The sequence below is a fragment of the Diuraphis noxia genome, unplaced genomic scaffold, assembly GCF_037042655.1.
Source record: "Diuraphis noxia isolate RWA-SAM2 unplaced genomic scaffold, SU_Dnox_SAM2 contig0001, whole genome shotgun sequence".
Lineage (NCBI taxonomy): Eukaryota > Metazoa > Arthropoda > Insecta > Hemiptera > Aphididae > Diuraphis > Diuraphis noxia.
This window is the reverse complement of record NW_028301711.1, coordinates 18,511,357-18,534,996: the sequence shown is the minus strand read 5'-3', so window position 1 is coordinate 18,534,996 and position 23,640 is coordinate 18,511,357. Positions and strand designations below refer to the sequence as shown.

At 24.9% G+C, this 23,640-nt stretch overlaps 2 protein-coding genes across 5 annotated transcripts; both read right to left on the bottom strand.

Annotated features, from left to right (window-relative positions):
* Positions 1–3,769: 3,769 nt before the first annotated feature.
* Positions 3,770–11,014, bottom strand: LOC149060139 (uncharacterized). 4 transcript variants are annotated; one of them, XM_089216429.1, is made up of 7 exons: positions 10,547–11,014; positions 6,376–6,566; positions 6,012–6,200; positions 5,519–5,785; positions 5,193–5,452; positions 4,968–5,127; positions 3,770–4,428 (listed from the first exon to the last, which is right to left on the bottom strand). In XM_089216429.1, exons 2-7 carry the CDS (start codon positions 6,560–6,562, stop codon positions 4,292–4,294), a joined length of 1,200 nt encoding a protein of 399 aa, XP_089072555.1. In that variant the 5' UTR covers positions 6,563–6,566; positions 10,547–11,014; the 3' UTR covers positions 3,770–4,291. The 4 variants fall into 4 exon arrangements, with proteins under 4 accessions (XP_089072555.1, XP_089072543.1, XP_089072540.1 ...); XM_089216414.1 differs by having other exon boundaries at positions 3,778–4,428; positions 5,519–5,794; positions 10,547–10,996; XM_089216422.1 differs by lacking the exon at positions 10,547–11,014 and adding an exon at positions 6,886–7,026 and having other exon boundaries at positions 3,778–4,428; positions 5,519–5,794.
* A 1,460-nt stretch (positions 11,015–12,474) lies between these two features.
* Positions 12,475–21,523, bottom strand: LOC149060138 (uncharacterized). The gene is made up of 8 exons (XM_089227886.1): positions 20,999–21,523; positions 16,602–17,002; positions 16,137–16,265; positions 15,460–15,669; positions 14,472–14,555; positions 13,149–13,396; positions 12,862–13,024; positions 12,475–12,799 (listed from the first exon to the last, which is right to left on the bottom strand). The coding sequence occupies exons 4-8, from the start codon at positions 15,620–15,622 to the stop codon at positions 12,675–12,677; spliced, it is 783 nt and encodes a 260-aa protein (XP_089084012.1). The 5' UTR covers positions 15,623–15,669; positions 16,137–16,265; positions 16,602–17,002; positions 20,999–21,523; the 3' UTR covers positions 12,475–12,674.
* Between the last annotated feature and the right edge of the window lie 2,117 nt (positions 21,524–23,640).

The following is a 23,640-nucleotide window of genomic DNA, read 5'->3' as shown; positions in this document are numbered from 1 at the left end:
TTTATAATTATGCAAGTTGACGATTTGAAACGTAGAATATAAGTAGAGTAGGCAGTGGCAAACGGCAGTAGAACTGATTACTGAAGTAGGCCGTAGTATTAGTACTTACTACTTACGCTAAGGCGACGGCTAGTAAATACGATCATACACGATACACAATTGAAATAAATTGAAGACTCGTAATTCAAATAACAATTTGGAAAATTAATAATAATTGAAGCGCGGGTTTTTCCAAATCGTTATCATTATTTAGTATCAGCTGCCTACGGTATGTTTCATCTACACTTACACCGGCCTGCACTGGTATGTTTATCAGGGAGCCATCAGTGAACTGTTTGAGTGCAATCGTGGTGCAACGGTGCAGAGTGGTGGAAAACGCTATTAATAATTTTGATTATTGATAATACCACAGAATAAAAGATAATAATATTCATTATCCACTATTCACTATCACCAAATAACATAATCATTATCACTGTAAATAATGATAATTTTGACGAAATCACAATTTAGGATAGTAGTATCTAGTAGTATTATTGTTCTGTGGTAGTATCAGTACTATCACCTTAGATAATAGCAAGGTTTATCTATAAACCTTTAGACTACCACCACGATGTAGAGAAGATATCTTCTCTACATCGTGACTACCACAGAATAGGTATAATCATAGACAACAGACACATTGGTATTATCACAGAACAATAATATTATGTATTTTTTTTTCTTGCATATGGCGTAGGTTTATTGGTGAAAAGCAAAATTAAATAAACATAAAATAAAACTAAATAAACATTAAATTAGCAAAGTAACGAGTACTAGAGTAGATAGATTTACAATAAGCTAATAAATAAATTTAACGATAACAGAGATAATAATAATAAGAAGAGCTCATATGTATTTAAAGGCGAACATTGGTCTTAGACCAGGAATGAAGTGAGATACTATGTAAAACAATAATATGTCTTATTAGATCCATATAAATCTGCGGTTTTATCAAAGAGCACGGTCTTAGAAGATATCTTCTAAGACCGTATCAAAGAGTAATAAGAGGTTTTATCGCACATATGTTGGCGGCAATGTAAAACGGCTATCATTCCTATTATAATAATATGTTATGGCACGATTATCTATACGGATATTCGTGGTCTATGGATATAATGATACTATAATACTATTATAGTTCGTTATCTCGGGTTCATTTGACTTCTAGTTATAACTGTAGTTGTCTGTTGCGTTTGGTAAATTGCCCGGTAGCAGTCAATCTAACGAATATTTAAATGTTAATAAGTCGCAAACGGACTACTCAAATTAAATACTGAAAACGTTAAATCTATTTTTTTCAATATGTTTATAAATTGGCTATTTTGAATTTGTTCCAAAAAATTTAAAACAAAATTTAAATTTTTCATTTTCTACATAAATAAATAAAAACTAAAATGTTTATATTATATGTGTAGAGCAAGCGTCTATTAATTATACAAAAAAAAAAAATTAAAAAATATTGATTAGAATAAAAGTTATTTCATTTGTCAGAACTCCGTGGGACACTGTATATATTATTTTGTTGTAAATCTTAAATCAATACTGTTAATATTGTTATGATATAAATATTAAGTACTAAATAGGTAAAATATAAATTAAGTTATTATAGATAGGTGTGTGAGATTTCATCTACTTATATTTTGTATATTTTGTAAGTCTAATCTTCAAAAACACTATTAACTTTTTATATTATTATGATACATAATACACAATACACATGTGTATTTAAAAATGTTGACCATCTATAAAGCTGGTGGGTACTTAAAAATAACGTCACTTATATTTTGCATTATAATAACTATTAAGTTGAAAAAAAACATTATTTTTAATTACAATATTTAATAAAAATCAATTAATTTATTGTTTTTTGCAATGAAAATATTTTAGACATAACATTAGAACTAGCTATTAAGTCATCAATAGTATATGAAATTTATTCAGAATACTCAACATTTTCTTTGTTTTTCTTTTTTTGTTTGTTTACGATTAGTCTGACTAATAGTTGACTGATTTAGTCAACTATTAATGTATATACAGGGTGTCCCACAGAGATCTGACATTTTGACAAATGAAATAACTTGTTCTAATCAATATTTTTAAAAAATTTCTTTTAAATATAATTCATAGACACTTGCACTACATTTTTAGAATACATTTTTTAATACTGAAAATAAAAAACTTAAAAATTGATAAAAATTTTTTTCGAAATATTCAATATAGCCAATTTGTAAATTTAATTATTAGAAAAATGTATATGGTAAAAACACTTATTAAAGTCAAAAGGCTGATATTTTACAATTTTTTTAAATATCAATATTTTCGTTAAGTAAATTACGATCTAGTTTATGTTAGAAACCTTTTAATTTCAAATAATAATAAAGTTTTTTAGAAATATTTTATAAGAAAATTTTTAAATAAGTGCATGTTAAAATCTAATTATTTTTTTTATTGTATTTATTTTAATAATATTTGACGTATAAACTATAAATTACTATAATTTTCCTAACGAAAATATTGATATTTAAAAAAATTGTAAAAAATCAGCCTTTTGACTTAAATAAGTGTATTACCATATAAATTTTTCTGAAAATCAAATTTACAAATTGGCTATAATATTGAATATTTCGAAAAAAAATTTTATCAATTTTTAAGTTTTTTTATTTTCAGTATTAAAAAATAAAAAATGTAGCGCAAATGTCTATGGATTATATTTAAAAGAAATTTTTAAAAATTAATGATTAGAACAAAAGTTATTTCATTTGTCAGAATGTCAGATCTCATTGGGACACCCTGTATATAAAAAAAACTAGAAAATCACGTTTGAAAGTTCCAGCAGGGAAAAGTGTTCGTGCTCATGATCTTTAATCATCAGAATCAAAGATGAGTGATAAAAATGACAATGATATCGATGAACCATCAGGCAATGATCCCACACAGCAAAGTAATGTTATCGAAATATTTTCAAAACATCTTCAAATATATGTAAATATTTGACTACATATTCACAAAATATTATTATAATATATTCAAATATTTTCAAAATATTGTCACATCACTTTTTGGCAGAGAAGAAAATGTTTTCAATACGTTTGCTTTCAAATATTGTTAAAAGCTTTTCATGAAAATATTGTCAAAACGAAATACCAACAATATTATTAAAAGCTTTTCATGAAAATATTGTCAAAACAAAATACCAACAATATTGCTATAATAAATTAAACGATTATTTGTATTAGATTCTCGAGAAAATATTGTCAAAACCAAATACCAATAATATTTTCATTATATTTTTATAGAATATTACCAAAACTTAGTAGAAGTCATGTTGCTAAAAATGTATTCACATACAAATAAAATATCATACATAAGTATAGGGAATAATCAAACCTTATATCCAACAAAAACAAAAAGCTGTTTTTACACTGTTTTATTACAATATTGTACATAAACATATTATAAAAGAAAATTATGAATAAATATTGAATATAATATATAAATTTGTGAGAAAATACATAACACCACATAACAATTTTTGATGATAATTAAATGATATTATAAAACAATATAATACAAATGGCAAACATTTAGTAGATACACAATAAAAATACATAAAAAACCCTAATTTTTTAAAAAAGGCAATACTTAGAAAATTATTTATATTATTCTTGTAATTATATAATAAATAGAAGTATAGGTTAAACTGCATTAACACACAGTATATACATAGACGATATAATAAAATATTTTAAATCATATAGTATAAATAATAAACACATAAAAGAAAATTAATATTGAATATTATACTATAGTATGTGTATGGATACATAATCAATACAATAAAAATGGCCAACTTTTAGAATTTACAAAATATAAATACATATAACAATTAAATTAGGAAAAAAGAGTAGTTAGAAAATGTTTTATATTATTCAAGTAATAATATGGATAATAAAAATTAAATTATAATATTTTTAAATAGTTAATTATGTAAAACTGCATATAACACACATTAAAAGTATACAATATAATAATAATTAATAATATTTATAATATATATAAGTCCTATTATAATAATCACAATATTATATAAATTATACAAAATTAATTTTGTTATTTTCAAAAAAAAAAGAATAAAATATACTAAGTACACATGAAAAAACATTTTAAATAATTGAAATTTTACCCTCTTAATGATGATAAGACACATTTATTAAAAGAAAAAATTTTGATCATAAATAGTGATTTGATTTTAAGATTTATCACTAATAGAACTTTTCTCCATGGTCTTTTTTATGCGAGCTGATGATTGAGCCATCCAATTTTTCAACGGTTTTTCTATTTCAATATCACTAACATCTTTATATTGTCTCATTTTTCTTATGGATTCTAATACAATAAATGAGTTATAACACTTATTAGTACATGATAATATTATTATTGTATATGACATATTATGTTATAACTACATAATATAGTAAATATTTCAATGCATAAATAATTAATACTGAACAATAGAGCAATTAGAAATGTAATAATAATTCAATAAATTTTAATATTTTGAAATTTAAATTTGACATTTAAGTTACTAACAATACAATTATTAGAGTATATTTTATTTAATACTTAGTCATATGGATTTTAATTTTATAAATAACTAATGATAATATACCTAATTAAATTGGTATTATATATAATACATACATGTATTATACAATTATACTTAAAATAAAATATAATTCATTTTTGTTAATGTGAGCTATAAATATAATATTAAATGTTAATTAGAGTTAATTATTGACCTATTATCAAAGTTGAAGATAAGTTTTTCTGTTATATTGTACATTTTTTATTTTTAAATAAAATAATTTTTGTATGTATCATTACTATTATTTTTAATGCTATATAAATGCTGTACTATTATTTACCAAAAATAATTCTACATGTTTGAAGAGTTGAAAACTGCTTTTTTCCTTTGAACCCAATATAAGAATAATTTGCCAAGAAGTTGTCGGTAAATAGTTTTTGCATGATTTTCCGCACAGTTTCAGACATATTTGAACCAGTGAGACGAGACAATTCTAAAACCTGTTATACATATTTAATTTTTAATAAGTCGCTCATATATGATATTTAATTTTTTCTTTAATCACCACTTTGCTTCTGAATGTTTGTTCCTTGGTAAGTTTATCTTCCACAATATCTAAATCAGCGTCATTATTGATATGTAACATATCATCAGTATTATCAAAACTACCATCAAAATTTAATGCTTCAGATTGGATATTATTCAATTTGTCCAATATTTGTTGTTGTACTGCAAATAAATTATCAATACTTTCTTGAATGTTTTTCAAATCGTGTTTCATAACAATGATATTTCTGTTTATGGATTTTTGAAAAGCTATATTTCCTGTATAATACACAAAATATTACTTTATCATACAAAAAACATCATGGCACACAATTTGTATCTTACCATCATCTCTACGATCACCAGAATTATTTGGAGTAATTGTATTATGTGGAATCAATGTCGGAGTACGTAGCTGTGCATTATTTTCTGAATCAAATAAATTATCGTTTACAGATACTTCATAAGATTCGGAATCAATGGATATATCAAATAGATTGCTTTTTGATGAAGTATTTGTTTTTTTTGGAATATGTGATTCAGGCCTAACACTGTCCACTTTGTGTCCTTCAAATGACTTATTATTAGATATAAAATTATCTTCTGTTGTTCCTGAAACATCTTTTAGTAAAACTTTAAATTATAATAATAATATCACAAATAGTAATAAATAGGTAGGACTAGCTTGCGTATGATTATAATAATTTATAACTAACTAATCGACAACTAACACACCTACTAAAATTGTGTATAAAGAACTGAAATACCTATATGACTAACCCTATGGAGGTATAACATATAATTGTATACATTTTTATAGTAGTATACTTTCTCTTACCTTCAAAATTGTCTAATGTTGGAGGAGATATAACATCAAATGTATGATCATTACTAGATTCTAATATTGCGTCAGATGAATAGTACACTTTTTTTCTTTTTTTCCTGGTTTCTTTGTCGTCTTCATTCGAAGAAAGCTCAGATGTATCTTGCGCTTTCAGAGATTTTAAACGAGCTTGATGGAAACTCTCTAGTAATATAATTTTAAATATATAAGCACTGACATAAAAACTCTCTCTATTAGGTACCTATAGGTATATTAGCTAATAATTTAATAAACCTTGTCATGATATATTATTTATTATATTAGCTAGGTACCTATATTATATTTATTATTGTTGTACTTATTAAAAATCAAAACTTACGTATATTTTGTTGAAGAGGACGGGCATTATAATAATCAAAATCTTCTTTGTTTGGTTGAATACGTGTTTCTATAAACTTCTTTAGGTTACATTTTTTTTTGGGCCACGCACATGTACCTTTGTGATACCATGTATCAGGTACAACATCTACACTATTGTCCACAGTAAAACAGACAATAGTCCACATAATTCTAAAAAGATTAAATATTTTGTATTAAAATACTAAAATATAAACTTTAATTTATTGGTATTGGTATAAATGCTTGTTATATTTAAGCTACCTATTTTCGTTTTACTAATCATATGAATAGTAAAACAGAAATAATAATAATAATATTCATTATTGTATCTGTATATATTGAATATATAGCAGAGAGCTAAGTAATATAGATTTAAATTTTAGTTAAACTATCTATCTATTATTATTATTCATAATGCTAATAACAATAAAAGTTTAAAACATAAATTAACACTAAATACATAGAGGACAACTTTTTACTTCTTACTCACTATATTAATTAAGAATGAATAATTGGTATAGCCGTAACTAAACCCTCAAAATGAAAAATCATCATTTTCATTTTAATATTAGAAAAATCCCATTTATATAAATTTTGAGATAGATTATTTACGTTATAAATATTTAGCTTTGATGATTTTAAAGGGCTAACAAACATTTCTTCTTGGTTTAAAAATATTTTTCCAATAAAGATTTTATTATTGGATGTCGTTGGTGATACAATTTCAGTTATTTTTACTATTTCACCACTTTGAGTTGAAAAATAACAATTTGGCTCTTTGGTAGTAAATTTAACTTTTTCGATATCACTATTATGCTGTATGTTTCCACTTTTACATTTTTCCTCATAACGTCGAACAACTTGTTGTAAAGGTTTTTCATTTTTACGGAGCATATTTTTTAAATCCTTCATATAATTTTCGAAAGGGAACGCACTACAACAATCGAGTGGCCCAAATCTATTATAATCATCAGGTAAATGAATTAGACTATGAAAATTGTATGACATAAACTGACTTCCATAGATCTGTTCAAAAGATTTAACAAAATAAACAAGAAGTTTGCGAGCATACTCAACATATTGCTTATAGTTGGGGCTTAAAAGTATTCTCATTGAAATACTTAAGGCCATAAAATTTTCATAACAGTCACTAGATAAGATGTTTTTTAAAACTACTGGTCCTGTGTACAACAAAAACTGACGGAATTCAGTTGCCTTCCAACGAGCTACATCTTCTATAGCCCTTGGTTTTCGTGGAAAATCATTAGTTACAAAAGTTTTTAGTGTCAGAAGAGAATTTGTAATTTTTCTAATTTTCCAACTAGGCAACCGAACGGTCTTTGGTCCCTTATTTTGCCAAAGAATAATTAATTTTCGCACAACTCCCAAGCAAACTAAGTGCATATAATCTAAAGAGAATATATTTACTATATCAAGGTCAGGGAGTACAGCAAGGGATGAAATTATTGAAGATGTATGATGTTCTTCATCTTTCATAGTTATGTAATCATAATGAGTTCTTTTTCCACAGTTATCAATAAATGGAAAACAGACACAATTTTCTAAATAGTCTCCTTCAATAACACACCTTTGACATGAAAAATAACCGGAATGTCCCTTAATTCTCATCAAAAACGATCTGGCTGGCGCATCACAGAAAATTGCTTTTATAATTACTTTTTTAGTAATATTATCAATCACTATTCCGTGGGTAGATAGCTTAAGCATTTCTGCAACAAAATCTTTGATAAATATGTTACTATCTAGAGGTTTTTCGTGGCCATAGTATATTCCAATAGGAAAAACATTTTTATTATAAGGAAAAATATAGGCCAGAATTGGCCAAAATTGGCTTGAACTACTCTTGCTTAAAGGTAGACCATCAATTCCGATTACAATACTTATAATATTATCCAAAGAAAATATTCTAGAATACATATCAATACCAGTTTCTAACCCAAAATGATAATATATGCCATTCGGCTCTATTTCTCGAATATTAAAAACTTTGGTTGATCCGGATTGAAGTAATGTACGGCTATCGACAGGAAGAAAATTAAGATTGGCATCATTTTTCAAGATTTTTAATAATGCATTAGAGGCATTATGTGGAACATTGAAATTTACCATCCATGATCTTAATTTATTTTTAATATTTTCACTGTATACTGAACTTTGTGTAAGAGGAATTGATATTGAATTTGAATCTGCATCATCTTGAGTACAAATTACATTACTTAAAATATCTTGATTTAAATTATTATCACATGTTTTATAGAAATGTGTATTTTTAATATTATTATGTTCAGGTGCCCCACATATAGAAGTATAATTACATTTATTGATACAATCGTTATTAATATTTTGTGGAGATAATACAGTTTCTTTGACAAAACAACTATCTGGGATTTCACTTGTAGACGACCATTCTAGAATTTGCAATTCTTTTTGCAATCGTCTATGTTTTGTTCTATAACTAGTAGTTTTAATCATTTTTAAATTTATAACTGCGAACAATTTTAATTTTTTTATTATTTAGTTTGTTTGTAAATAATGGTATTTATTAAGTATATAATACTATTAGTTAGCAGTATGAATAATATCTGAAAAATAAAAATTGAAATAGTTGGTATAATAATTATTATTTGCATACAGAAAAGTGACAGTAGGCCGCACACAATAATATAAATGGCCAATTAATACTACCTACTTACAATAAGTTAAAGCTAGTTCAACCAAAATATTTAACTGTAATAATTTACAATTCCCGAATTTATCAAAAATTAGCACTTGACTTAATGCATTGTTAAATGGGTAAACAACATAATATATATTATATATATATATATATATATTTATCCATTATTTTGTATATTTCAATAAAGCTACTTCTATATAAACTATCAACCAATATTTAAGAAATGAGTTTAATGTTTTTCAAGCATAAAGCTTTATTGTAGGGAATTGAAGATAAAAATAACAAAATCTGTTTTCCAGTTTTGGTAATCTACCTCACTAAATGAAAATCTAGCAAAAAATTACTATTTTTTTTTTAATTTTGAAAATTTAGTTCTGTAACCAGAAGTCTTGATCATTTTAAACTATGGAAGATAAAAAAATTACATATAACCGAAAATATTAAACACTATTAAGTACCTAGGTATATTATATGAATTAATATGTTGGCATTATGGATTTGCTTTTACACAATACAATTGTGGAATATAATATAATTTAGCTTAACAATTTACAAATTATATGAAGTTATTATAAACTGATGTAGGTATACCTATAATAAAGTAATGCAATGCTTATTATATATTGTATAATAAGTTCTACCTCATTTAAACAACAATTTTAGCTTAATTTACAACTGCTATGATATCTAAATATATATTTTCCTTGAATTTTCCAGGATATATTATTTAGCTTATGAAGTATTTAGGGTGACACTAATTTTAAAATAAAATATCTTATTAAACGGTATTTAACATGCTTTAAAAATTATGTTTGGTATTAGGTATTTAAATAACTTAAATTACACAACAATATACCTAGTATATTTTAATATAAACTGTTATTAATATGTCATAGAAATAACTTTTTGATATAGGTAGTTAATTATTAAACTTATAATTTAAAAATATAATAATCATATGAACATATTACTGATAGTATGAAGTTCTCAGTCTTTAGTAATTTAATTAAAACACTAAAACGTGAACATTATAAGTATTTCAAATAATAATTTAACTTTTAAGACTAGGTAGATACCTACCCACATATTTTAAATGCTCAACTTTTCAAAAATAATTGTTAAACAATAGTGCAAATAGTAAATCTATAGTCTGTAACAGACAATCTACCTACTGGCCTTTAATATAATATTATATGTAGGTAAAATGTTATTTTCACACTACAGCTAATACATAGAAAATTAAAATTGTAGGTACCTACCTATATAAGTATTAAGTACTTATTATATTGTTATTGATATAATATATTAATTAATAACATAATATACATAGTTATATAATATAGGTAGTACCTAATATAAACATAAGTTAATTTAAATGTATAGTAATATATAATACACTTAATACTTATATAGGTAGTTATTAGCTATAGGTTATTAAATATTAAATTCTTACCTGATAATAATCGTCAATCGATAGTTTTACCAAAAGTCACGAGTGTCACGAGAGTCACGAGTGGACGAGTGGTTTACTGGTCTATAATATCGTGTACATTCGTGTGTACTGTGTAATAGATGAATGTCTTGTATGACGGTTGGCTACGGGTAACGGCCGCGGCGGCGGTCGGTCGTTGTTTTTGTCCCCATCGGCGGGTCGGCGGGGGTGGGGACGCATCGGATTTGCTGATAAACAAGTCTGACTTGGATATTGACCGGAATTACCCATCTAGCATATTGTAAATTTAGATTTGACGTACAGTGTATTTATATAACTCAATGCACTGCTATAATATTATGTGGCTATCGTGGCTAATGTTTTAAAATTAGTAATTAGTAATAATAAAAAAATAGGTATTCTTTACACAAACACCGCTTAATAGAACAACCGTTTTTTACAATAATTCAATTTTTAAGTGAATTACGAGCATTTTTAATTTACGCGCTTACCTATATCATTGCGCAAAACTTGCTAAAAAAAATTGACCACCGTAAAAAACATACATAGGTATATAACAAAATAACATACATAATAATACATTGCAGTTATGCTTTTACCATCAAGTATCATTATACTAGATCGATTAACACTATAATATTTAAGCTAACTAAGCTAAACTTTATAGGCAGTTATAGCAGGCGAAGCGCGTACATTAATGTACGCTTCATTAATAACAAATTTGTTATGTTATTTTATATGTAATAATTTGAAAATATTGTGACTATATTTGGCCTTAAATATTTGGAGATCAAATATTTTTAAAATATAAGATGGACAATTGATATACAATATTTGACGCCTAATAATTTGAAAATGTTGTGACTATATTTGGCCTTAAATATTTGGAGATCAAATATTTTCAAAATATAAGATGGACAATTGATATAAAATATTTGACACCTAATAATTTGAAAATGTTGTGACTATATTTGGCCTTAAATATTCGGAGATCAAATATTTTCAAAATATAAGATGGAAAATTGATATACAATATTTGACACCTAATAATTTGAAAATGTTGTGACTATATTTGGCCTTAAATATTTGGAGATCAAATATTTTTAAAATAACTGTATAATATTCTTGAATAAATATTTGAAGTATAACCTAATTCAAATATTGTGAAAATATTTATATTTTCAAATTGCTGTGTGGGATACCATAATAGAACCAACACAGTCTACACCCAGACAGCAAAATTATATTTTGTAAATATTTTCAAAAAATGTTTAAATTAATAATAATATTCTCAATTTATTTCAATTGCATGTCACTAATATAGTTTTAAAGTTCAAAAAATATTCTAACGTTTTTAATTGTCCACTTGATATTGTGTTGAAAGAATATTATGTTTTTAACCAGTGTAAAATATTATATTAAAAACGATAACTGAATATTCCTCTAACATTTTGAACTGTTTACTGGAACATTGTAAAAGTTGTATCAAAATAATTTTCATACCAGTAAAATGTTCCTAAAACATTTTGGTTATCAGAAAAAAATATTTTAGAAATTTTTTGAAAAAGTATTAATTATTGAAACTTATTAATGAATATACACACTTGCTTATCAGTTATATTATATATAATTGCTTGCCTTACTCATCCACTAAAACTATGTTACAATTAATGGATAAAAATATTATTATTAATATAATTATAGAAATAACATATATTTTAAGCTTAATATATTCAAGAAAAATAACAAAATGGTTTTATTTCTATAATCAATTTATTAATTCTGTAGTTAAACAAAAAATATCCATCGCGGAACAAATTAACTTATTTGACATATTTTATTAATAACTATACAAAAAAATTCTTCCCAAACCAATTCATACTTGCATATCTAAATTAATAAAAGCATAAAAAAATATCCGACTCGGATCAATTAGTTTTACATATTTTATTTAAAATAACAAAAACAAAAATTCTCCTTGGATCAATTTAAAATTGTATACATCAACAAAAGTATAAAAAATATCCATCTGATCAATATTAATAATTTTACATATTTTATTATAAATAACGAAAAATATCCTTCTTGGATTTTGTATAAATAATATTATTAAATTTAATCAAATAATTTATGATTTGTCTATGTTTTTATGATTCATCAATCTAAATTTGGCATGTGCTATCCAAGTTGCAAGCGGTACATCAAACTCTTTGTCAATTAAATTGTTAAACTTTCGGTGGACCCTAATGGCATCTGTGAAATATAAGACACTATTTTAGTATTTTAATTAAAGAACAAATTAGTATCTAATTTACCAATCAGTAAACGATAAATTCCAAGTTTTTGAAAACTCTTCTTCTTTTTAAAACCTTGTAAGGAGTATTCTACTAAAATTTCATCTTTAAACATTTTTGACATTAATCGCCGCACGCTGTCACCAACATTTTTTATACCAACCATTAATGATAATTTTGAGGACTGGAAGTAAAATAAAATATATTAATGTATTAAATAAATAAATAATAATACATTGATCATGTAGGTATATTGTTCCATATTATATTTATGAGACTAATTTATAAGTAATACATAGTAGACTTACTATATTAGATCTGAAGTGTTTATCATTTTCAATTTGTCTTTCAAAATGTTCAAGTTCATCATTTGATTTGATTGGAAATATTTCATCTAGAATAAAAGTTTCTTGAAATTCATTTGATAAGGTTGATGAATTCACAGGCCTATTTTGAATGCTATCCAAAATTAAATGAGACGCATTTACTGTATGAGTTAATCCAGCAATATCGTACTTCACTTTTGTTAATGTACTTATAACAAAGTTTTGAAAATCTGTAACAATATTAGTAACATATATAGTTTTACAAGGGATAGTTGTATACAACATTGTTTTAATATTGCATTTAAATTTGTATTAGTATTCAATATTAAGAGGTATTTTTTCTATTAAAACCATTACTAAACATAAAAATTCAAAAGGTTTATTTAGTTTTCATAGATAAATTATAAATAAATATAAATTAACAATATAGTCATTTAATATCTTTTGTAAATAAAATTTAACTTTTGTTTAGTTGTTACTCTGAATAAGTTAATAAATAATTGTTTGGTTAATAGAAAGTATTAGCTAATTTTAGGATATACAGATTTAAATAATACATTGTAATTTCTAAATAGTAATATACAAAAAGATATAAATTAAATTACTTACATCTAATGGTTAAGTGGCACAGAAGTTTATAGTAATTATAATTATATTAATAATAATTTATTCAAACGAATAAACCGGGTTATTATATATATTATTATATTAATAATTATGTAGAATTTGAAAGCTATTAACTCCTTCAATAAAATCAATGTTAGATTTAATAATAATAGAGTATTGATATAGACCAATGTTTCTCAACATATGGTACTAGTGGTACTTAAAAAGCTCATAGATGGTGCGTGAAGAAAATCTTTCTTTATGAAAAAATGGAATGGATTAATATTATTTGGTTTATTTAATATTAATAATAATATGAATAATAGTTGTACATAACATTTTATTTTATTTTTGTGCATTAAATGCTTATATTATTATTATAATTTATTGTAGTTCCAAATAAAATAAATTCCTATACATGGTAAAATAGCGTATATACTTTTGATAAAAAAAAAGGTTATTTGGTTAAGTGGAACATGAACATTTTTAAGCTATGTATGCGTGGTACTTTGATATAAAAAGGTTAAGAACCGCTGATGTAGACCGACCATATAATTTGTAAATTTGTAATTTTAATATAAAAACATAATAATATATATTATGAAACTCATCAAATAAATATTATTATTTATAATATTAAAATTACAATATGCATTATATTATAATTTATATAATATACTACTATAATTTTTAACTTACCTTCAGAAGGCATTGAAAAAGAAGCATTTTGTTTTTGTTTGTTGTTTTTCATGTTAGAAGATGTAGAAACTGAGACTGTATCATCTATATGAATTACATAATATATGTATAATATAATATACGATTAATAATATATATATTATTTTTTATTTATAAGAATAATAAATACTAAATATTATGAATTGAGTTAGGATGTTGATGACTTTTGCATTTTTTTTCCTTTTATTCTGTACAATGCTATCCTAGCTAAAAATTTGTTTCATGCTCCCTTGATGCAGAATATTCTAATTTTATTTTGCATTTTTTTTCATTTTTAGCTATAAATGCATTTTTTTTGTTTTTTAATGTCATTTTTCAACATTTTTAAGTCTTTTTCATCTTTTAGGGCATTTTTTGTACTTTTTATACAATGTGGGGCATTTTTCACAAATTATAGATTTTAGGGCAAATGTTACACCCAAGTTTGGAAACAAATTTAATTTATTTAAAATCTAACTTTGGATTTGGCCTATTAGTAAAAAATAATTTTAATATTATTATTGTGGGGTTTTTGTTGTGATTACAAATATTTATTAACTGATCGACGTCGTCGTCTTTTGTTCGATAACATCAGACACATATTAATTGTACAGTGCAACAATGCAATATGAATATTATTATAACATCAACATCCTAACACTAATAATGAAAATATGTTTAATATAATTTTTTTTTATTTATATTTTACTTTTTAATTTATTTTTAATATTGAAATTTATTTATAAATTATTTAAATGCTTCTACTACTACACCCATTATTATACCCATATCTCTAATAAAAATTATTATTTATAAATAAGTTTTTTCACTTACTTAATTAGTATTTTAGATAATTTTTTGAAGTTTTTAGGGCATTTTTGTGTGTTTTTTAGGTCATCAACATCCTAACTCTAATTATAAACATAGAATTACAAATAAACTTGAACTTTATTGTAATATATTATTTTACCTGAATTAAAGCGTTTAGACGAAGGTTCAGATGAAAACAAAGTTCTTTTAACTGAATTGGTTTGTGGTGTACATTGGCTGGTAGATCCATGTGAGAACCTTTGCGTAGAATGTAGCGGACTGATATTTTCAACAATAATTTTCCCAATTGGTGAATTCATCATTGTAATGTTTAAATTATTTGGTGAACATTTATCAGGTGTTGTATGAACTGAGTACAAATATTTATAATTAGTATGGGTTACAAATTACAATCAACTAAACATAATTATGAAGATGATATTGTTATGTATAATATATTATGTTATATAATATATATTATATAAAAAAAAAAAATATATTTTTGATTTTTGAATTTATAATATTTTTTACGTTAATAATTAGATCAATTATTCACTGAACAAAAATATTGAAATTATAAACATTTGTAATAAAACAAATAAATGTTTTATTGCTATCAGTTTTTTTAAAAACCAAATTTACAAATTGACTGTTTTGAATTTTTTCATTCAACTTAATAATAATCAATAATTTTTTTATTTTTCAGTATTAAAAAATAAAAATAAATAATCTTATATTATATACTAAGCACAATTGTCTATAAATTAAATATATTAATTCAACAATGTATTTAATTTTTCAGACTGTTATACGTATACCATGCATACTTGTATTTACCTGCAATTTTAGCAGGTTGACTACAACTGTACTCAGGATCTTTATCAGAATCGTAAATAAGACTATTTTCGCTTTCAGATCGAATTAGATTACAATTACTATTTTTCTTGGTTGAAAATTTCTCATTATCTATTAAATACAAATAATAAAATCATAAAATTATATCAAAATAGTAAAATATGAATAATGAATACATTTATAAAAACTGAATATTATAAGAGGTGTTCATCATATATTTATATATAATAATATTATTATTGATATTAGATATTAGACATGACATGTATAATAGTTAAAAAACTAATAAAAATAACCACAGTTGCAGCTATAATAGTAACCTGCTTGGTAATTCTATATTTAGCTTACCTGATGTAATGAAATATAGGTTATAATAGGTCCATCTATTTAATTCATGGTTAATGTTCACTGAAACAATTTTAAAATAAGGGTAAAATAATGTATTACTTGTTTTTAAAGCTGGAGGACTTGGAATTCCTTCTAATTTATGATTGAATCTTGTATAACCATGATCTTCATTTGCTGAAGATAAATCAGTAAAATATTGAGCTTTTTTTGCTTTTACGCGTGCTTCTTCTAAACTTTCTAAAAATGTATTTGAATTTTAATGTCATTTAAGATAGGTATTAATGTTGAAATAAAATAATATACTTGCCATAATTTCGACCAAGGATTCTAGCTGGATACCATTTAAAGTCTATTTCATTTGGTTGTGTTCTTCTTTCAATCATTTTTTTAGTTGAACTTTTTACTAACGGCCATGCACATGTTTTATGTATTTTTTTGTACCAAAAATTAGGAACAGATTCTACTGAATCATCCTGTAAAAAATGAACGACGTTCCACATCTAAACATAAAAATTAAGTTTAAGTTAAACCACTAATTAAAAAAATTATTTTATCTACTCACAATTATTAGTTAGATATATAATATATATTATATATACATGTTTTTATTTCTTAGAATTTTTAATAAGTATATGTATGAATTTTTAAATTACATTTATATATAATATATAAATAAAATTATATACATTTATATATAAAATATATACAATAATAGACATTTTTATTTATGTATGGATTATAGGCATAGCTATTGATGATATACCATCATATATTAACATGACTTTTTTTTTTATTTCTGAAATATCCCAGATTTTTAAATCATGAGACAGTTTTTTAACGATAAAAATATCAAATATTGTTGAATCCATTGGTTTTTCATATAACATGGTTTTGTATTCAAATGTTTTTCCAATTAGTACAATGTTATTTTGGATATGTACAATATTCAAGCACTTGACAACTTCTTCATTTTTAGTTAAAATATAACTTTCTTTATCTACTGATATGTTAATTTTTATTTTACCAACATTTAACTGACAATATTGTATTCCTTTAATATCATCAATTAATGGCCCATTCCTATGTGGTCGAGAAAGCATTTTGTGTTGTTTTAGATTTTTTACTAAATGCGTATGTGGTTGGTTGTATAACTCAGTATATCTGTTGATTAGTTGTTCGAGAGGTTTATCATATTTTCTAACATTAGACTTCAACTCCTTCATATAATTCTCAAATGCAAATGCACTACTGTTATCAAGAGGTCCATAATATCTGTAATCATCTGTTAAATGTAGAAGTCCATGAATATTGTGTGATATATGTTCACGGCCATAAATTATTTGAAATGTGTTAACAAAGTAGTCTAAAAGTTCTTTCGCATACTCTAAGTGACATGCTCGGTTTGGACTAAGTAATATCAACATAGAAACATGCAAACACATAAAGTTTGTTAATACATCTTTATTGGTCATATTTTTTAGAACAATTGGTCCAATATAGAGCAAAAATAACCTAAGTTCAGTGGCCTTCCACCTACCAATATCTTGTAATTCCCTTGTTTTCCTTGGAAAATCTGATGGGATGAAAGATTTAATCTCTAATAATGACTTGGATAGTTTATGGACATCACAATTTGGTAAACGAACTTTTAAAGGTCCTTTATTTAACCAGAGTAAAATAAGTTTCCGTACAGCTCCCAGACAAACTAAATGCATATAGTCTAATGAAAATGTTTGGATCAAATCCAATCCTGGCAATTCTACAAGTTGTGATAATGTATTTCCAACATGATGTTCTTCGTTTAACATATTAAGATAAGCTTCATGGGTTCTTTCATCTGATTTATCTTTAGAATAAGGAAAACACACTCTGTTCTTAAAATACTCACCTTCTTGAGTACATCGAGTACACGAATAAAATCCAGAGTGTCCTTTTATTTTCAAGACAAACGATTTTGCCGGCGCATCACACACAAAAACATGAATAGATACTTTTTTATTAGAACCATCAATATTAATGCCAATAACCAAAAGATCTTTAATTTCAGTAATGAAATCTGCCAAAAAATCATTACTGTCCATTGGTTTAGCATTTCCGTGATAAACTCCTATGGGAAATACATATTTTGCCTCATCAACAATAAATGCCAAAATTGGCCAAAATTGGCTGTTGCTACTCTTAGCTAAGGGCAAACCGTCAATGCCAATAGCAATTTTTATGTCGTTCAAATTAGATGTATCATATCTTTTAATCCCTGCTGCCAATCCAAAATGATAATAACTTCCAGGATCAACATAACGAATATTAGCACTTAATGTTATAGGTGTTTGTAAAAGTGTTCTACAGTCACTAGGAAGATTATCAGTATTTATAGTATTTCTTTTTTTCATGATCTTCAACAATTTATTTACAGTACTTTGACAAACTTTACACTCAATGGCCCAAGCAATCAAATCCTCTTTAAAAGTACTGATTGTTTCAATTCTTTGTACCACCTCAATTTGTTGTTGTATTACAACCTCATCTTCATCTTGTATTACTACCTCCCCTTCTTGGGTTTCAACTTCTGAATTTATAGAAGATGTAATATATGTGGTTTTGGTTGTATTATTTTGGCAAAAAGTATTAGACATTGATGGAAGTATTAGACCATTTGTAGAGAGCAAGACTTCATTTGCGAAATCCGGTTCACTGCTTTCAACATTTGTGTCTCTTGCCGAGTATATTGTTTGAATATCATGTAGCTCCCGATTAATTTTTCTTTTTTTAGTTCTATTAGTTCTAATCATTATTAACAAAGTACATGTGTGCCGTAGTTATATTATTATTATTATTTATTTTCCTATAAAAAAAAAAAAAAATAATACAAAATAATTATTTTATAATATTTAGGTAGGTAGGTATTTATACCTAAGTATTTAGTATAAAAGTATTTCAATTTGTATAAAAAAAAACCCCTTTTATCATGCATCTATATTATGATTTTATGAACTGAATTATTTATTATTTTGATACACATTGATAAATTTTACATGTTTATAGCTAGGAATATCACAGATTATACCTATAAAATATAATATATGCGTGGCACGATAACAGTTAAATCAAGTAGAACCAGTGTCATAAATTGACTTGTGCAAATATTACACATGCATCACCATGAATTAATTATATGTTGAGGAATAATAAATAATTATTCTTCACTAAAAGAAAACCTAAAGTATTTGGAAGCCCTACTAATATTATGACTTTTCTAATTCTATAAAGGTTGGTGTTTGGTTCATTGTTTGTATTAAGAAAAGAAAGATGTATAAATATTTTTCTGTTCCACTAAAAATTAAGGTTTATTTATGATAATGATCAGCAAATGAATCTCTACATTAACTAACTAGGTATCTAGGTAAATACCGGGGTAAATACTTATGATATCAGAATTAAAAAAAAATAATATTAGAGGTTATAGTCGGTTTATAGGTATTTAATATTTTATTAGTAGCTGGGAGGTATAGGAGGAACATAATTTACATTACTTAAAAAGACTTAAAACATTTATTAATTTGTGTTCTATGAATATATTTTAATTATCACCTTTCATTTTATTTACTTAAACAATATATTATTAAGCAAACAGCACTATTTGCTATGTTTTATATGTAATTAGTTATTAAATAATAAAAATATATTACCTACAAAAAATTATACACAATTAAATATTTAGATTTTTAATAGCTTGTTTGAAGTATTGTTTTAAGTCTTAACGTATACTTTTAAATAATATTACAGTAATAGAGTAATTATATTATTATTATAGGTATGTTGGATGATGAGTTAACACTTAACTTTAAATTGATATTGAAGACTAAAGAGTGGTACTGTGACCTACCTTCAAGTGTCTTAGAAATTCCTAACCGTCGGCAGAACCCTTACAACAGACCCCCTTTTATATGGTCCTTACTAAAAGAGTGGGGGCTTTGGTCATGGCGACTTGTATTTGGCTCACACTAGCATTTAATAATATAGGAAACCATTTCCTTTTGAATTTTGATGGTTAGCTCTTCCCTAATAGTATGTGTAATATGAAATTACTTTTTTAACTAAAACATTACAATGAGATTCACATTACTCTTACCATAATATTTATATTGCCAATTGTCTGATTAATTGTGAATGGGTTATGTGTGAATATAATATATAGGATTATATATTTATTAAGTAGCTACGTAACAATCGACATAGCCAATGTATCCAATATATCACAGTTTTATAAAATATTTCAAGCACAAGTATCAGAAATGCCAGATAATTTACTCAAATACCTAAGTCATGCGAAAAAAAATTGTCTACCAGTACCCAATTTTACATAATTGTGTGAACTGCATTTCATAAGCATGCTGAATAATATAAGTTATAACTCACAAAGTTATAATTCATAACAATTACGTAATAATATTACTAATTACTATTATAATAATTAAAATACCATATCATATACTTACGGCTTTCGGATAGGTAGATATTATTCTTTTTAATGTCAGTAGTAGTTCAGACTCAGAGTTCTCTTTTTAGCAATAAAATATGATCGCTTAACAATTATACTGACGGACTTGACAAACTTCTAAGTTCTAATGAACCTATAATCTAAAATATTTGAATTTAGCGTTGTGCTCGACAGCAGGCTTATTCTCCGATTTTCGGCACTCTGGTTAATATAAAGTATAAACAAAAAAAAAAGAACAAACTCATCGACCGTTATCGTTATTGCGCATTATTGTTGCCAACTGCATAAGCGCTTTTAATAATAATAATATAATGACTAGTGAGTAGTGACAACCCGCACGCTGGACGTAAATAAAATAAATATTATCAACATCGCGCCGCCAGAAAATAACAACCTATCTATATTTAGCCATATTTGTATTTCTTTTATTATGATATTATATTTGAATCCGTTTACGAATTCTATAATTAGCCACGTTCTTTTGAGCTCGCCGTGGAGTGCGTGTTCAAAAGAATCGTCACCCCTCGACTCTCTTCCTGCAACACTGATAGCATGGTGGAATGAGAGAGTGAAGTGCAGGACGGCCAGGACGTCCTTCTCTCTCCCACTAGTCACTACCCTATGCTATACTTTATTATTATTATATTTATAAAATTATAAATTTTAATACTCTGTTAACTGTTATCTATTTGTGCCTCTGCTGCTGCAGCAGTGCTTGCACATAGGTATATGATATCTGAGATAGTGATCATTGATCAAAAACCGATATCGACTTCGATTCCGATTTCCGTTTCAACATAATATATAAATAATTTTATTTTATATCCGATTGTGTTTAAAATAATATAATAAAAATAAATAATTTTTACAAGCAATATTATTTAATTTGCAAACAATATCCTGAATATACTTTCCAAATAAATTGTTTATCAATCATATAATATACAATAATTTCCGTAAACGAATTAAAATTTCGTTCAAACTTCAAAATGAGACGGGCACTCCCATTTTTATAATATCTTATATATATTTATCTTATATTATGTTTATTACAATATTGTATTACAATTTATATATCATGTAGGTAGGTCGGTATATATTCAATATGCTGGTTAAATACTGTATAATTTTATTATACAATATACTTAAGTGATTAGTTAGAAATGTTAGAATACTGATCCGAAGCCTAATGTAAATTGTAATATATTATATATATAATATTATTATAATATATTATATTTTCGCTCTTCACAGCATATTATTAAATTAATTCAGGTGAATCATTTTTGAAACCCCATAATAGCAATATTATTTTCAATTCCAATTTATATTTTTTCAGAATATTCTCATTAAGTTAAATTAAAATATTTAGAAACTAAACAGACTAAAATATTATTATAATTTGTCAATGAAAATATTATTTTGAATTCTGATTTAAATATTTGCAGAATAGTCCCACGAAGTCAAAGTTAAAATATTATATTTCTAATTTAGTTAAAAATGAATTACAATATTATGTATTAAATATAATGATTAAAAAATTCTTAAAATATAATTATAAAATGAATAATAAAATATTATAGTTTTAACTTAGATAACATATTTCTAAAATATCAATGTTACGGTTTTGCTATCTGGGCAAGTTCAGGGAATCGTGGAGTAATAAATATGCCAATTAAAGTTTTGCAAACAAATATCGAAGAAGGAACATGGGTTGCTGTCAATTTTGGAAAAAATAAGCCCAAAATATTTTCTGGGAAAGTTGTATCGGTTATTAAAAAAGGCAAAATATATGAAGGATCTTTTACATGACCTAGTCTAAACATTAAAAATATGGATAAATGCATCCATGCATTTCCCGATGTAATAGATTTTTGTGAGTTCGGCATAGATAAATTTATCAGAATTCTAAAAAAACCAAAAACTTTAAGAAGAGATAGGTGGGAATTTGAAGTAAGCTTGAAAAGTGTAATATAGGAGTTTGAAAAAAAAAACACTGAACACTGCATACACTTAATTTTTGTACATATTCGTCATATCCTATTGTAAACTCAAAAGACCGAGTACCTATGATAAGTATTTATTTATTTTTATTGTTATAAACTAAAAATGTTTAAAAATGTTTTTCTTATTGTCAACTCAAAAGACTGAGTATCTAAATGAAATATTGAATCAATCAAACAAAGTTAACCCGTGCCTATTTTAACTTAAAGTTTGAACTTTTACAATTTTTCAAAATTTTTCAAATTTTTGTACTTATATCATAAGCCGTTGATCAAATTGAAGAAATTTATTATAGATTCTAAATTAATTAAAACTACATTTACGAAAATATTAGTTCTATAATTTTTTTAATAACTTCAATTGTTGGTGAAATATATTGTAACTTAGTATAAAAATTGTGTTTTTTTTTTACTTTTCCATGAATATATTTAAAACTAAAAATGTTAACATATTGTATCTAAAATAAAATATTGTATGAGTATATAAAAATTGTATTCCATTCATCTGGTTCATCAAATAAAAATTTTGTGTCATTACCGAAACGTTCAAAAAATATTTTTCGTTACAAAATGACTAAAATCTTTTGGAACTAAAGATGAAACTTCATGAGGTTTAATTGATATTTTTTTTTTTAGT

Excerpts from the sequence above, each read along its gene's own strand:
- LOC149060139 (XM_089216414.1), bottom strand. The coding sequence starts at position 6,562 with ATGTGGACTATTGTCTGTTTTACTGTGGACAATAGTGTAGATGTTGTA. Across the intron at positions 5,795-6,011 it reads AACATTAGACAATTTTGAAG|ATGTTTCAGGAACAACAGAA; the intron begins GTAAGAGAAAGT and ends TTTTACTAAAAG. Across the intron at positions 5,128-5,192 it reads AAACATTCAGAAGCAAAGTG|GTTTTAGAATTGTCTCGTCT; the intron begins GTGATTAAAGAA and ends TATGTATAACAG.
- LOC149060138 (XM_089227886.1), bottom strand. The coding sequence starts at position 15,622 with ATGATGAATTCACCAATTGGGAAAATTATTGTTGAAAATATCAGTCCG. Across the intron at positions 13,025-13,148 it reads AACACTTCAGATCTAATATA|TCCTCAAAATTATCATTAAT; the intron begins GTAAGTCTACTA and ends TTTTACTTCCAG. Across the intron at positions 12,800-12,861 it reads AATTTATCGTTTACTGATTG|ATGCCATTAGGGTCCACCGA; the intron begins GTAAATTAGATA and ends TATATTTCACAG.